Raw genomic sequence first — 17512 nt, forward strand, 5'->3', positions numbered from 1 at the left:
TCAATGACTCCTTAATCTCAACATTACAAGCTCCCACACTCCCACGGACTTTGCTATTTTCAATGAAGCGAGCATTACCAGACTCAACAATCCTCGTACTATGATTAGGACAATAAAACATGTATACCTTAAACCTTTATGGATATCCAATGAAATTACCACTAATGGTTATGGAATCCAATTTATTTCATGTGAATTATATATCCTCACTTTAGCTTGACAGCCCCAAATGTGAAGATGCCTCAAACTAGGTTTCCTTCCTATCCACAGTACATAAGGTGTTTTAGAAACAACCTTAATAGGAACCCTTTTGAGTAAGTATGCTATTGTCTTTAATGCATACATTCACAATGAAACAAGCAATATACATTTTATTAACCATACTCCTAACCATTTCCATAAAAGTACGATTTTGCCTATCAAAAGAGACACAAACATCTATATGTATCATCTTGTGCATTTCTTACAACACAACATCATTCATAACATTAAACCAGGAATTTAACAAAGGTAACATTAAGATTGAAAATAGAATAGAGCATCAAACAAAACACCAGAACCATAAAGGTCTTTTGTTGATATAAAGAAGACATTTATTTCTAATCTTAAAGCTAAAGCTTAACATGTCCAACCTAACTACTGAAACAAGATTTCTAGAACATTTTAGAACATATAGACAATTCTAAAGATCAAGGCAAAATCCTGTATCCAGCTCAATTCTATAAGTTCTAATGCCTTCAATTCTAGCTTCCATCTTGTTTCCCATGAAAGGAAATTTTTTATTTTCCATTAGAGGTTGAAGCATAAAAAATTCCTTTCTTTTCCATCCAAGCTTTCCTCTTCAGGCATTCAGCCTTCTTGTGCCCAGGTTTGTTACAGAAATAACATTTATGCACTTTCTGAACACCACCTTGCACCTTCATAGGATGCTTGTCCTTCTTTTTACTTTGAAACTTGCTACCATTACTACCGACATCTGAATTGCCATGAAAAGTCAAGTGAGCAACAGGAGGTTCGGAACCTGAGACCTCCCTTTGCCTTAACTCCTCTTGAATCAACATTGCTTTACATTCTGGTAGGGTCCATTTTTCTTTCTGCTCATTATAATTCATGCGGAATTGTTCAAACTCTCTTCCTTGGCAGGATTTGAGGATAAACTCCACCAGAACTCTTTCACCGAGTTCAACCTCAAGGCCCTTAAGTTGGTTGTAAATGTTAACCATATGTGTGATGTGTTCATTCATGGACTTACTTATGTCATGCCTTTTGGTTGACAATTCATTAATAAGAGTTGCTACCACAGACTTATCCACAATGTCTGTTTTGGCAAAACTCTTGATCTCTGCCATGAATTTCCTTACGTTTTCTATTTTAGGCATGAAAGGTTTGATACTCGGGGCAATGCTCATCTTAAGAAAGCTAAGCAGCAACCGATTCGACCTCTCCCATGTCTCCCACAACCTTTTATCAGCTTCTGAGCTAGCGGCAGTAGGTTCAACAGGCTTATCTTGAAGAAGAGCGGACTCGAGTCCATGCATGCCAGCATTAAACTTAACACACTCGATCCAGTCATCATAATTATGCCCATCGAACTTAATGCCTCCACCATTATAGAGTGGTACCATACTATTCACTGCAAGCATTTATCTCACATATCAATTGCTTTGAGTAACAAACATTTATTCAGACTATGTTTGATAGACTTTAAGTTTGCATTTAAATCCGCCTTTGGGTCAAATTTAAATACAATGTAAATTTACCGACATGCATCATTTACACATACTTGAATGAGATTATTCATCAAGTATAAATTTAATATATAGGCCATCTTTGGACATGCGCTACATATTAACAAAGCAAGAATCATAATCTCCTAAATTGTCATTAATCACATGTCTGATCCACCTTTGGGTGACCGCTAGAACCATGTGTTAATGATCACAAATGTTTATCAATCCTTAGTGTCATTCAATGATGCAAAAATATCATGTGTGCGATAAACATTTGTAAACATAAATAATTATTTAGCTATTACCTTGAGCGGGCCACTTTGGTGACTAACGCACTCGCCTTATGCTAATAATTCATTTATGTAAATAAACCTTAATTTATATGTTGTTCTCTTATAACATATAAAACATGATTAATAGTGTTAAACCATATAACACATAAATCATGTACAATACATACTATACATGTATAACATATACAAGTCAACGTTCATACATAACATATAATATATATGCATACAGTACATTCACACAAAAACAATTATACATATATATGTTTGTTGATTCCATTGCATGAAGATCCGAGATTTCCTCCGTCGCAATCCGCCATTTGTCAATTATGGTCGCCGACAATTTTATTTTGATTCAATTCAAAACAACTTGCAAATCAACCAATTTATATATATAACAGTACGTACGTTGAACAATCAAAACGGTAAACCCGTAATCAACCCAATATTAAATTAAACCTTATAATTAAAAATCCCCAAATATCATGAACCCTAATTTTAGTGATTAATCAATTTACAAGCAGGCTCTGATACCAAATGTTAATTAAAATCCTTTTATGCGCTTATAACTTGAATGCGGAAGCACAAACAATAATGAATCACATGTAAATCAAATTAATCAACTAAACAATGTTCATGATTATGGATCTTTAATTAAAACAAGAATAAGGATAAAGACTTACTTGATTCCATTGAGATGTAATCTCTAACCTGAACGATCAAGAATGCTTCACCTCTCTGATCTGTATACTTTAATCACCTCCTGATGATACGGAGACTAGAAAACTCAGAGACTAAAAATCTTATGATCAAAAACCGTATGATCCCTAGAGTTTTCCTGGGTATTTATAGATGTGATGAGAACCCCTCTTTTAAGAGGAATGGGAAACTTCCTTTAAGGAATATAAATCCCTTTAGGAATGTGAAACCTCCTTTTAGGAGAACCCATGTCCTTTTTCCATAATACATCTTTTAACCCTTATATACTTAAATTTTAACAGAATGAGAGGGAGGGAATTTCACCCAGTAATTCCGCCTTTATACATCACTAATCATCAACGTGAGTCCTTATGGAATTACAACCTTTATTATAAAAATCAATGTTAGGAAATAATTATTTCTAACACAAGTCATCCTTTTTATGCTCATTGCGTCGCTCACCGAAGAAGTTATGCTTCTTGTTCTGGGTAAAACGACTTCCTGTGCTGCGTGGTGCGCAATCAAGTTAGCGCTGGCATCCACATCCCGAGCTCGGTCGGTTCACCTTCTCGGTCAGTTGCAGACCCTGCAGCAAGGAGATGCCTCCATAGCTGATTTTCTTGGGCGTGCGAAGGTGCTGATGGAGGATCTTGTTCTCGACGGCCGACCGGTCTCCGACGACGAGATGAACATATACGTATTTCGCAGGCTTCGGGCTGAATTTCAGTTGTTCGCGGTGTCGTTGTCGTCGCGTCCCAATCCTGTCTCGTTGGAGCAACTGGCTGATCTGTTGGGTGCACAGGAGTTTGCTCACGTTCGGGAGTTCTCGCAGATGGTCGGTGGTGGCTCGCCGGTAGCTAACGCCGCACGCAGGGGGTCTGGTCATGGTGGTCGCCGCGGTGGTCAGCAGTGGCACGGTGGTTTCCAGGTTTCGGCTCCTTCGTTCCAGCAGCCTGGTCGTGGTTTTTCGACTGGGCAGTACCGTTTTCACGGCCAGCAGCAGTCCGGGCGTGGTCGTGGGCAGCCGTGGTGTGGCGGTGGCGGTTCATCGCGCGGTGGTCGTTCGCAACAGCGGTGTCAGATTTGTAACTTGCCCGGTCAGTCTGCTGTGACGTGCTATCGTCGTTACACCGATAGTTCGCAGGCTAATATGATTTATCAGGATCCGGGTGTGCCCTTGACTTCTCATAGTTGGTATCCTGACACCGGTGCTTCGGATCACGCCACTCCGGACAATAACACTCTTCTTGCTTCTGATGATTACACTGGTTCGGATGCGCTTCGTGTTGGCAACGGTAAGGCCTTACCTATTTCCAGTGTTGGTTATACATCTTTTAATACCCCTATTCGTTCGTTTAAAATGTCTCGTGTCTTGCATGTTCCTGGGTTGTCTGCTTCGCTTCTGTCTGTTCAAAAATTTGCAACTGAAAATAATGTGTATTTTGAGTTTTACCCTACATATTTTGTTGTGAAGGATATCCGCACCAAAGCGGTCCTCCTGCAGGGTAAGAGTTCTGGGGGTCTTTATTTTTTGCCGGTGACCTCTCCATCTTCATCCGCATTTCTTTCTGCTCGTTCGTCATCTTCTGTGTGGCATGGGCGTCTTGGTCGCATTCTCGGGTTCAGAGTCGTATTTTAGAGTCTTCATTACTTAGTTCGTCTGGTCGTTTAGATAATGTTTGTAGTGCGTGTCAGATGGGAAAATGTGCGCGTTTTCCTCTTTCTAGTATTCAGTCTACACAGACATATGGGGTCCTGCCCCCGTTTTATCTAGTAATGGATTTCGTTATTTCGTGCTATTTGTTGATGATTACACCCGTTATACATGGTTTTTCCCTATGCGTCTCAAGTCTGATTTATATGCTATTTTTGCTCAATTTCGTGTTATGGTTGTGCGTTCGTTTAATTGTCGTATAAAATCCATTCAATCTGATCTCGGTGCTGAGTATAAGAAACTGCATTCTGAGTTTCTTCGGCTTGGCATTCGTCATAGGCAGTCCTGTGCTTATACTCACGAGCAAAATGGTCGGGTTGAGCGTAAGCACAGGCACATTGTTGAAACTAGTCTTACCTTGCTTGCTCATGCGTCAGTTCCGTCTCGTTTCTGGGATTATGCTTTTGAGTCTGCGGTTTATCTAATTAATCGGATGCCTACTTCAGTCTTAGGTAATCGCAGTCCTCATTACATGCTCCATCGCTCTCCTCCTTCATACTCTTTTCTACGTGTGTTTGGTTGTCTTTTCTATCCCATATTCGTCCTTATAATCGTCATAAGATTAGTTTCAGGTCAGCTCGTTGTGTCTTTCTTGGTTATCCTGATTCTTTTCGGGGGTATAGATGTATGGAACTGACTACTGGTAAGGTCCTTATTTGCCGGCATGTGCATTTTGATGAGCAGGTGTTTCCTTTTGCTACTAAGTCTGTTTTGCAGCCTGTTGCTTCTGATCAGTCGCCTCCGTGGGGTGTTGCACGTGTGCCGGCCTCTGTTTTTGAATCAGTGCCTGACTCTTCCGCTGTTCCTGCTCGGCCCGTGGCCTCCTCTCGTGTTCGGCGTGCTCCTGTTTCTCGCCCTGCACCGCGTGAGGCTCCACCCATGACACGCAGCCGTGCTCGGACCGAAGGTGCTACTCTGGTGGCTCTGTCTGCTCAGGTGAGTTCTCCAGAGCCTACTTGCTATTCCCAGGCGGTTCGGTCTCCTGAGTGGAGAGATGCTATGGATGCGGAGTTCAATGTTTTGTTGCAGAATCAGACTTGGAAGCTTGTGCCGTTGTCTGCTGGTATGAATGTTGTTGGTTGCAAGTGGGTCTTTCGCATTAAGCGTAAGGCTGATGGATCGGTTGAGCGTCACAAGGCTCGTCTTGTGGCTAAAGGGTTTAACCAGGTGGCTGGGCAGGATTTCTTCGACACTTTTAGCCCGGTAGTTAAGCCTACCACTGTGCGCTTGCTCTTATCTTTGGCTTTATCTTCTGGTTGGGTTGTGCGTCAGTTAGATGTGCACAACGCCTTCCTTAATGGTAGATTAGATGAGACGGTTTACATGAGTCAGCCTCCTGGCTATGCTGATCCTGACTTTCCTGATCATGTGTGCTTGTTGCAAAGGTCTTTGTATGGTCTTAAGCAGGCCCCATGTGCCTGGTTTAATAGACTCCATACTTTCTTACTGTCTGTCGGTTTTCGGGCATCCAAAACCGATGTTTCTCTGTTTATTTTCACTCAGGGGGAGTTGCGTGCTTATCTGTTGGTCTATGTGGATGATATCTTACTTATGGGCAGTGATTCTGTTTTGGTGTCTGACCTTGTAGCTAAGTTGTCTGTGGCTTTCAAGATCCGTGATATGGGCTCTCCGTCTTTTTTTCTTGGCATTGAGACTGTGTCTACCCCTGGAGGCTTGCTGTTATCTCACCAGCGGTATATGTTAGACATTCTCAAACGGGCTGGTATGTCTGACTGCAAGCCTTTGGCCACTCCGGTTCCAGTGTCACGGTCTTTGGATGTTTCTTCGGAGCCTTATGCTGATCCTACACGCTATAGGAGCTTAGCAGGTGCGTTGCAGTATCTCACTGTGACCCGTCCTGACCTTTCTTATGCGGTGAATCTTTTATGTCAGCAGATGCATGCTCCCACGGTGGATCATTGGGCTCAGCTTAAGCGGGTTTTGCGTTACGTTCAGGGCACTACCAGTTTTGACTTGCTGCTTCGTAAGTCTTCTAACTCTGCCATTCATGCATATTCTGATTCCGACTGGGCTGGGTGTCCTACAGATAGGAAGTCTACGAGTGGATTTGCTGTGTTCTTGGGGTCCAATCTGGTGTCTTGGATGTGCAAAAAACAACGTACTATGGCCAGATCTTCTACTGAGGCTAAGTATAAGGCCATTGCAGATGTTTGTGCTGAAGTGACCTGGGTGGTGTCTTTGCTTCGTGAGTTGGGGTATTCTAATATCTCACCCCCAAAGTTATGGTGTGCTAATCTCGGCGCCACCTACATGTTTGCAAACCCGGTCTTCCATGCGCGAACAAAGCACATTGAGATTGATTATCATTTTGTTCGCGACAAAGTTGCTGTAGGTGATCTATAGGTCAATTTTATCTCTACTAAGGATCAGCTAGCGGACATCTTCACCAAACCTTTGGTTGCGCCTCGTTTTTCCTTTTTGCGTGACAAGCTTCAGGTTGCTGCGCCTTCCTAAGCTTGAGGGGGAGTGTTAGGACTCCTATTTTAGACTAGTTCTACTTCTATTCAAACTCTGTAGCTAGTATATATATTCTCTTGTAATCTTAACCTGATTGAGACATTCAATTATTCTAAACCTAATCCACACCACCACCGATGATCCACGGGATTCGATCTTGTGACGTTCCACAAGGAGAGTCATAGAGGTGCTAATTAAGCATAAAGTGCATGACAAATAGTTAATTTAATATAACATCAAAATTAAATATTATTGTATATTTTATATTGCTATAAAACCACTTGCATTAATATAAATATAAACAAATTATGAGTGTAAGTAATTCCTTTTTCTTTTATTTTTTATTTTTTGCAATTTTAATAATAAGTAGGCCATATTTGAATTCTTATTATTAGAAGCCCAGAGGGGGAAAGAGTCAAGAAATGCGGGAAATTATACTATGGGTACTAGTTCTGCCTTGTATTGTGGACTCTGATCCAAAAATAATCTTCAAATTTTGTACATACAATTAGAACATAATACATTTTATACTTACAGTTAACTTTTTTTGTACTTTTAAACAAATTGAAGGCTCACGTGGTAATTATATACACATAACGTACGTGATAACTACAAACACATAAACTTTTAATTGCAAGTACAAATATGTTAACTACAGACATATAACATATTAAATATCATTCTTCAAAAGCATTACACTTTCCCTTGTAATTAACAAACACTTTATTTCTGATTAATATTACATTTTTTAATATAAATATTACATTTTCATATTAACACGACATGTCTCATGACAATCATACATTAAACAATTTCGCGCGCACAAGTTATTGACAACAATGTATTTGTTTAATCAACTGTATAGATAAACTTGTTCATTATATATAGTTATTCTTTGTATACTTAAATTTTTTTTTTCAATTTTTCATTTTTCTTCTAAATTGTTAACATTGTAAAACTTGATGTATAATTAATGTCGATAGTAGCATGGTTTATTAAGCAGTTAGACGGCAATTTTGAAAGTAGGTATTTAAGAAAACCAATTATATTTTAAAATAAACATACATTGAAAAATGAAAATTTCAGCAACTTTTAGGCTACATTTTATTTTGGCTAAAGTGTCATATAGCACCATGAACTATATTCGATTATTCATGCTGCACCCTGAACTTTCATATCGTATATATCAAGCTACAAACCAACAAAAAAATTTCGCCTACAACTTTTAGTAGGTTTCCCTATCTTCCTGCTGACATGGCGTTTGATGTGGCATTTCTTTTAACCTTATATTGCCTATGTAAGAGTTTACATATTTAAAATTAAAAAAAAAACAAAATTATTATATTAAAATAATCAAAATTTTCTTCTCTTTATTTTCATAATGTATACTTTTCAATTTTGCAATTACAATATTTCAATTTTTTTTTTCAGAATTTATATTTTTTTTGTCTAATTTTTTGTTTAGTATTTTTTCAATTTTCCAAATTTATAGAAATGCTTTTTTTTTTGTTTGTTTGGTCTTCGATTTTTGTTTTTTGTTTTTTTTTTAATTTTTATTTTTAATATTGTAAATGTTTACATGGACAACATAAGGTTAAAAGAAATGCCACATCAGTTGAAAACCTGCGCCATGTCAGCAGGAAGACAGGGAAACCTGCTAAAAGTTCTAGGTGAATTTTTTTTTTTGTTGGTTTGTGGCTCGATATATACGATATGAAAGTTCAAGGTGCGGCATGAATAATTGGATATAGTTCATGATACTAGATGACACTTTAGCCTCAATAATGATTAGGTCCTTTTTTGCAAAATACTTAAGACTTTATTTTATTAGGAAACTTTGTATTTCTTATTAACAAAATATATCAGGCAGAAGGGTCAAATAGGCCTATGCACTACAACTGATTGTTCATCTAACACCATGAACTACAATATGGTCCATCTAGACCCTCAAACTTATTATTTTGGAGCAAGCAAACCCTCTAACCAATTTGTGACCTGTAATTGCAGGTATTACAGGTCATCTAGAGTTCCGGCAAACCTCCGACGAACATCCGACCAAATTCCGGCAACTATAGTCACAATATCAACGACCGGCGATCGTTGACTGTCGCTGTCGCCAGTCGCGTTCTACCAAAGATAGCTAGTCGCCTTCTCTGGCCGTGCAAAAGGCGACCAACTTCGTCGCCATCTCCGGCAGTGGAGAAGGCCAAGGTGACCAACTGGTCGCCATCTCCCGGCAACAACGACAGTCAACGGTTGTTGGTCGTTGATATTATGACTTTAGTTGCCGGAATTTGATCGGATGTTCGCCGGAGGTTCGACGGAGTTGGCCGGAACTCTAGATGACCTGTAATACCTGTTATGCAAAATAATACTCGATCATCAATAGAAGTTTTATTACAACATCATACAAGCAGATCAAAATTATAGGAGGAAAACTAGCATCTCTAATCTGCCATAAGAGATCCCGGTACCTTCATATCATTCTCGTAACCATCTCGTCATCATCCAACATGTGGCCCTCAAAATTAGGGAAATAACTAACACCCCACTAAGGTAATGGCCACAAAAAGTGGATATATTTACAACAACCCCCAATCCATTACCTTATTATATTCATGCTTCATTAAAACCTTGTTAAGAAAACTCTGTGAGAAAAAAAAAGAAGCTTATTTAAAGGAAAAGAGAAAAAAAAAAGCTTAGTCAACAGAAAAGAGTATATGATACATTTCAATACATATTTTATATGAGGTTGTCTCATTCAAAAACTTTAAGCTAAGAAAACCAAGTGGAATAAAAACTTAGCTAAGGAAAAATTAATACCATGATAGAGTCAAGATATCAATCTCTCAATAGAATGGCCAAATCTATGAAAGATCTCATCAAAACAACAATTAATAGACAAGAATAGATCTTCCAGCATCAAAGCAATCAAATCCACAATAAGAAATAAGATCTTCACACTAGCAACATAAATTCACACAATCCAAGCCCTAGATTGAACTAGCCACACATAATCAAGAATTCAAGATCATAAACTAATGCAATCCAAAACAAGATATGTAAAATAAAGATAAGATTCAAATAGAAATCACCTAGTAAATGAAATGTAGTCTCCAATCCAAGCTTCAATTCTTCATTTTCAAGGAGAAATGTAAAACCTAATCTAAGAATGGAATAAATCTAAAAATGTTCTCCTACTTTCTAAAAAGTATCCTCCTCTGAAAATTCTATCAAGCCTCCTTAAATAGACTCCCAAAATTTTCCCTAAAAATAATTTCTCTGTAACGTCTTGTTCACGCGTCTTTCATGCGTGAATGGTCGCTCCCGGGACCTGTGAAATGTCTCAATGTTTGCGTGGACGGCTCTGATTTAATGCACAATGTTTGTATTTAAATAAGTAATTTAAAGTATATCAATGCAAGAATAAATATATATATATATATATATATATATATATATATATATATATATATATATATATATATATATATATATATATATATATATATATATATATATATATATATATAGGAGAAATTCAGTATAGTTGGTATTAAAATTAATGTTTAATTTGCACTTTTCTAAAAAGAATTATCTAAATACTTGTTGTAGTTGACATGGTATTAGGTAGTATGTAGATACTACTTTTGGTTGGAATTACTCTAAGTTTTATTAATTCGTTTTTGGATAGGTTTGTCATTGTCTTCATTTTCATTGATTGTCTGCTTATTTTTTGTTGGTAGTGTCTCATATGTAATTAAGGTACTAGTGCTAGTTTGTAAAAAGAACAGATTTTGTCTAATTTGTTTTATTACATTAAATAAATAGATATATGGAACCCCTAAGTTTTTTTTTTTGAATACTACTGACTCTATTACAATGCAGCATTTGTTCATAACTACTTTCTCAACCTATTGAAGCACAAGAGTCAATATTGCCTCCACTGAGGCTCGAACCCACCACCTACCATATAAAGGGAAGGGTTGGAACCCCTAAGTTGATTCCTTTATACTAATATGAGTAAAATCCATTTTTGATCCTAGACTTATTGTGACTTGGACACATTTAGTCCAGTTTTATTAATTTGACCACATTTTGTCCAAAGTTATTAAAAGTTGGACAATGTTAGTCTACAATTAACTTTACCGTTTGATGGTCGTGAAGTGCAAGGGCAATTTTGTCCTTTCATGTCCAAGTATTCATCAGGCATCTTGTTACTTGGTCTCCCTCCAACACGAAGAGACCAACCGACCAGCGACGAAACCCTTAAAGACCATCTGATGGAGTGTTGAAGTGTTGATAGAGAAAGTAGTGAAGGGACCAGACTTGGCGGTTGGGGAGAGTTATTAGGGGGTACCGATGACACAGGTAGAGGGGGTGAAGCTTTTGTAGGATCTGATTTTGGAGGAAAAGGTGAACTTCTTGGAGGCTTGGATTCTATAGATGGAGGTGAATTTTTGGGTGGCTTAGATGGTGAAGGTGGAGTTCGAGTTGAACTTTTAGGCGGCTCAGCAGTTGGTGGCAGAGGGGAATTTTCAAACGGCCTAAACGATGGTGGTGGAGGCGGAGAACATTTTGGAGGCTGAGTATATGGTGGAGTTGGAGTCACAGGCGACTTTGGTGGTGGAGAAGCCCCAGTTTTCGGGGGCTCCACTTGAGGTGGAGGTGAGCTAGATGATGGATTAGTAGCCGGAGGTGGTGGTGAACTACTCAGCAGAGGTGCAGGTGGTGGTGGTGGTAGGTAAGATGGTGCAGGTGGTGGACTAGTTGGGGGTGGAGATGTTATAGGTGGAGGCGACGAAGCCATTGGGGTGGTGATACAGAAATTGGAGGAGAAGATGTTACATTAGCCACAGAAAGGGACTGTGGGGGTAAAGAAGGAGGAGTGCCACTGTTGGCATTAGGCTGAGAAGAGGGGTCCGGCGCCAGAGATTTTGGAAGTGAAGGTTGCGGTGGTGGGGTAGCAGCTATTTGTGGAACAGGCATTGGGGCAGAATTAGGAGACAAACTACCAGACATTTCCCTGTTAATCCTAACCAAATCTAACCATTTCTCAGATGCATTAAAGTTCACGCAATAATTCAACAATTCTTAGTCAAGCTCAAGTTTTTAGACAATTCAACACCGAAACAAATCAAATCCCCCATCCCCATCTTTCATTCATCACAAGTTCACAACAAATCCATAAACGCGTCCAGGAATGTTCAAGCAAACCAATCATCAAACACTTAACAGACCAAAAAAGCTAAACTCTACGCTAGCGAGCAAAATGCAGAATCAATAAATCCGGGTAGAAATCTTAGAAAAAATTTTCAAAAACCCAAACCCTGTTCGCGCTGACTGATTCACCATTGCACGACCAACAACCACTATAGCGCAAATCAAATCCGATAGCCCATTCAAGCGAATCCGAATGGTGAAGTTTCTGAGAAAGACTTCACAGTCCTGGACTTGAAAGGACGGAATGCCGCTCAAATACACGGCTGACAAACGGTAAGACTAACTTTGGACTAACATTGTCCAACTAAAATTGTCCAACTTTAACAAAGTCTGGGTAAAATGTGGTCAAATTAATTGACAGAGTAATCAGGCTAGCAGCACCCGACCCGAAACCACTGGCAGGACCCAGAGGCAAGGCAACGGACGTTCAACCAACCGTTCAACACCTCACTCCTCAGCATCAATGCGCAACGGTCCAACTCCTCAGCATTGATGACCAACGTTCAGCTCCTCAGACGTTCAGCTCCTCAGCATTGACCCTCAGCATTGATGACCAACGTTCAGCTCCTCAGACGTTCAGCTCCTCAGCATTGACAGCATTGATGGCCAACGTTCAGCAGCCTTAATGCTCCATTACTGAGCTGAACAAAATAAAAGGCTCACAAAAACACTTGTAGAGGGACGACACTTGAACTTAGACAATAGATACTGAACTCACTTGTACACTGAGCACTACGCTCACTACTGTATTCAAACATTCAAATACTCAAATAATATACCGGTAAACACATTATTACCGTCATTGGTGCTTTCATTGAGAGCCGAGATCACATCTCAGGCTAAATTCACAAAACCACACCCAGCTCATCTCATCACTATCGATGGTCATCCTGGATCCAGCAGCTCTCATGGTTCTTATCGAGTGAACAATGGTCATCCCGGATCCAGTAGCTCTCATGGTTCTCATCGAGTGAACAATGGTCATCCCGGATCCAACAGCTCTCATGATTCTCATCGAGTGAACAATGGTCACCCCTCGGGTGATCCTCGAGTGATCTTCATGGGCAGCTCAATGGTCACCCCTCGGGTGATCTTCGTAAATAGCTCAACAGCAAGTAACCGCGTGGGAGATCGCCGCAAGGGTGATCTCCGTAGCCAACTCAACAACAACCACGGGCGCTTCCTCCTCAAGTGCGTCTGCCTCCTTCACTTGTGCGTTCACCTCTTGTAAGCAGTGGCCCTACCTAGTGAACGCTGCTCCCATCTAAGCAGTGGACTTACAAGTAGTGGCGTTATCAAGTGAACACTACTCCCATCCGAGCCGTGGACTTCCAAGTAGTAGAGTCGTTCACCTCTGGTAAGCAGTGGCGTTACCAGTGAACGCTGCTCCCATCCAAGGGGACATACAAGCAGTGGCGTTACCAAGTGAACGCGGCTCCCATCCAAGCCGTGGACTTCCAAGCAGTAGAGTCACCTCCTCGAGCAGCGTCACATCCTCGAGTAGCGTCACCTCCTCGAGTAACGTCAACACCTCAAGCAGCGTCACCACCTCGAGCAGTGTCACCACCTCAAGCAGCATCACCACCTCGAGCAGCGTCACTTCCTCGAGCAGTGTCACCACCTCGAGCAGCGTCACTTCCTCGAGCAGTGTCACCACCTCGAGCAGGTGTCACCTCATTTAGTGCATCCGCCCTTTTCAAGTGGCGCTGCTCCTCAAGTAGCGTCACCTCATCAAGCAGGTGTCACCTCATCAAGTGGCGCTGCTCCTCAAGTAGCGTCACCTCATCTAGTGCATTCGCCCTTTTCAAGTGGCGCTGTTCCTCAAGCAGCGTCACCTCATCAAGCGGGTGTCACCTCATGGCGCTGCTCCTCAAGCAGAGTCATCTCATCAAGTGGGTGTCACCTCATCAAGTGGCGCTGCTCCTCAAGCAGCGTCAAGCGCTACGTCACCTCCTCGAGCAGCGCCGCCTCCTCAAGTGCGTCGTATCCTCCTCAAGTGCGTTTGCTTCCTCCTCAAGTGCTTTTGCTTCCTCCACTTGTGCATCCGCCTCCTGCACTTGTGCACTCACACGCCTCCTGCACTTGTGCACTCGCATCCTCTACTAGTGCATCCGTCTCCTCAAGTACGTCTATCGCCTCCACTTGTACATCTGCCTCCTTCACTTGTGCGTTCACCTCCATAAGCAAAAGGACTCAGTAGTTGGTCATGGTCTGCCCTGATCAATTTTGTTAAAAACAAAATAATAATAAAAAATCTAAGCTCTAATCCCTTAGGGCCGGCACGAGATCCGATCTCGCTAGCTACCTAACGGGAGAGTGTTTTTTCTGAGCCCAGCCAAGGGCTTGGATTCAAAAAACACCACACTCTAATCCCTTAAGGCCAGCACGAGATCTGATCTCACTAGCTACTTGACGGGAGAGCTGACCTCGGAGGGTGTTTTCTGGGTAAAGCTTAAGGCTTTGCTACGAAAACACCACACTCTAGTCCATTAGGGCCGGCACGAGATCCGATCTCGCTAGCTACCTGACGGGAGAGCTGACCTTTGACCGAACCTACGAATGGTCGAAGTAAACTCACGCAAGAGCCCTAAGAAAAAAAAAAAAATCAACGGCGTGACCTCGGCCCAGCGCCGAGGTACGGTCACGTACCGTGACCCCGGCCTGGCGCCGAGGTCACGTACCATGACCTCGGCACTGGCCGAGGTCACACAGCGACGTGACCTCGGCCCAGCGCCGAGGTCACGTACCGCGACGTGACCTCGTCGCTGGCCGAGGTCACGTACCATGACCTCGGCACTGGCCGAGGTCACGCAGCGACGTGACCTCGGCGCTAGCCGAGGTCATGCTACCTCGGCCCCGTGCCGAAGTCACAGCTACGTGACCCCGGCACGGTGCCGAGGTGAGGATGCAACAAAAAAAAAAAAACGATACAAACAAAACAATTTTTAGGCTGGTCATTACTCCCAAACCACCTCAACCACTCTCGTTGGCTAGGGAGTGGGGGGACTGGTGACAGAGTAATCAGGCTAGCAGCACCCGACCCGGAACCACTAGCAGGAACCAGAGGCAAGGCAACGAACGTTCAACCAACCGTTCAACACCTCACTCCTCAGCATCAATGCGCAACGGTCCAACTCCTCAGCATTGATGACCAACGTTCAGCTCCTCAGACGTTCAGCTCCTCAGCATTGACCCTCAGCATTGATGACCAACGTTCAGCTCCTCAGACGTTCAGCTCCTCAGCATTGACAGCATTGATGGCCACGAGCAAACGGAGCATGAAGAAGGATTTATAGCCAGAAAACCGTCGCATACGAGCTTGAGTACGGGCGTACTCACCCTCATACACAACCCAGAATCATCGCCTATTTAAGAGGCTTTTGCCGAAATTTTAAGCAGTAGCTTAGGTTTAGATTAGATTTTTCATTTCCAGAGCTTAGTCTTTAGGTTTACATTTCATCAATAGTCTACTTTGAGTCATTTTGGGAAGAAGCAATTTACATTCAAGCATTCTATTGGATTCTACTTTGGTTTTGATTAGGTAATTCCTATTTCTATCATTGATCTTGTTTCAATTCTATTGCTATTTCAATTCCCATTTATGATTTTAGATCTTGTTGATTTCATTTGCTTAATATGATTAGGTAGACTTTTAATAGGGATTGAGTAGTGGAATTGCATGATGATAAATGTTGATTTCTAATTCTTAGATTGGAGATTTGATTGTGTGGATTGAATCTATTGTTCTTGCTCATAATCGATGATTTGTGTGTGTTCTTTGAGATTGATAACCTCTTTGAATGTTCTAAGGCTTTGATCTATGCATGATAGTGCTAGAATTAAATGCAAGCTCCAATCAATTGTGATTTCCTATGTAGATCCTTAAGAGGATTAGTAGGTAGGTGATGTATGTTAAGTGTTTGTGAAAATGCCTCTAAGCCTCTTGGTTGCTTAAAGGTACTCCAATGCTAGAGAGTTCCGAGTACCCAAAGGGGGAACGGTAGTAGCACATCACCCGGGAATAACCAAACACGCAAGCCACTTTTCCTATACCGTAGAGACACGATGGTGCATCATGGTTGCACACAACTCATTCCCTATGCTTTATTCATTTGGTTTCCTACTTGCTTTCTTTTGTTCAACTCCTCCATCCAAATGCTCCTTGTTACCATAGTGGATTATTGCAACTATTAGAGACCAACTCCTTTGAATGCCAATCACTTGACTTGGTTCCAATTTGCCATCCTTGAGACCGACACTCGGGGAACTTCTTCTCCGTTTTACCCTTCTTATTCCATCTTTCCACCACCACTAAAACTACTACTTCAATAACTCATTCAACAATAATGGTTGGATCGGACCAATGAAACCTAAGCAGAACGTCTAAAGGAAAATATATAGCTTCCTACATCATAATCTCATTGCATGACATTGTATTCTATGCTACCAATAGTAACCTAATTGCAAATAACACACTACCAACAAAAATGAAGAGGACAAATAGTGAAGATGAAGACAATCACAATGTTACTCAAAAGAGAATTAAGGTCCATTTGGAAAGCAGGAAAATGACTTCCGAAAAATGTTTTCAGGAAAATGAGTCACTTTCCAGAAAATATTTTCATTTCCAGTGTTTGGTTGCGTTATGGAAAACTGTCTTGGTGTGTTTGGTTCATTTTCTGGAAAATGAGTAGAATTCTATAATTATATATTTTATTATTTTATTTAAAATATAAAATAATATTTATTATAAAAGAAAAAAAAACAAAGGTCCGGCTCTGGTTTCCACCAGAATGGGTGAGATGGCCATTTTGGCCGAGAACATGCGAAATAACCATTTTGACTTTCGGAAAATGACTTACGGAAAAAAAAATTTTAAGTTGTTTTCCGGAATTTAGCTTGATTTTCCATGGTCAACGGAAAATATTTTCTGTTGATCGCATTTTCCGGACGTTGCCAATTACCGAAAACTTGGAAAACATTTTCTGGAAGTTATTTTCCGCGTTACCAAACACACCCTAAGAATACTTAGAAAAATCCAAACTAAAAGTAGTATTTATTTTGACTATCGTTTTTAGACAAGTATTTAGACTATAGATTTTTCAAAGTTGCAAATATTTATTTTAGTGACAATTATAATGAATTTCCTATATTGTCTTTGATTTATATACTTTGAGTTACATATTTAAATAAACAAATTAGACATTCAGTAACCTATGTGTAAACTTCTCCTATATAATCTTGCATTGATATACTTTCAAATATTTATTTAAAGGCAAAAACTTTTGTGAGACCGTCTCACCATGAGACGTGTCGGGTCGGGTCGGGTCGGGTCAATATGCAAATGTAACACTTATATGCACAAATTTCATACTTAT

General features: G+C 40.7%; 1 protein-coding gene across 1 annotated transcript; it reads right to left on the reverse strand.

Moving 5' to 3' along the window:
* Window positions 1-11022: 11022 nt before the first annotated feature.
* On the reverse strand, window positions 11023-11721 carry LOC116023519 (proline-rich receptor-like protein kinase PERK9). The gene has a single exon (XM_031264523.1). The coding sequence runs from the start codon at window positions 11719-11721 to the stop codon at window positions 11023-11025; it is 699 nt and encodes a 232-aa protein (XP_031120383.1).
* Between the last annotated feature and the right edge of the window lie 5791 nt (window positions 11722-17512).

The sequence above is a fragment of the Ipomoea triloba genome, chromosome 6, assembly GCF_003576645.1.
Source record: "Ipomoea triloba cultivar NCNSP0323 chromosome 6, ASM357664v1".
NCBI lineage: Eukaryota > Viridiplantae > Streptophyta > Magnoliopsida > Solanales > Convolvulaceae > Ipomoea > Ipomoea triloba.

Coding starts and splice junctions, on each gene's coding strand:
- LOC116023519 (XM_031264523.1), bottom strand. CDS start 11,721: ATGGCTTCGTCGCCTCCACCTATAACATCTCCACCCCCAACTAGTCCA.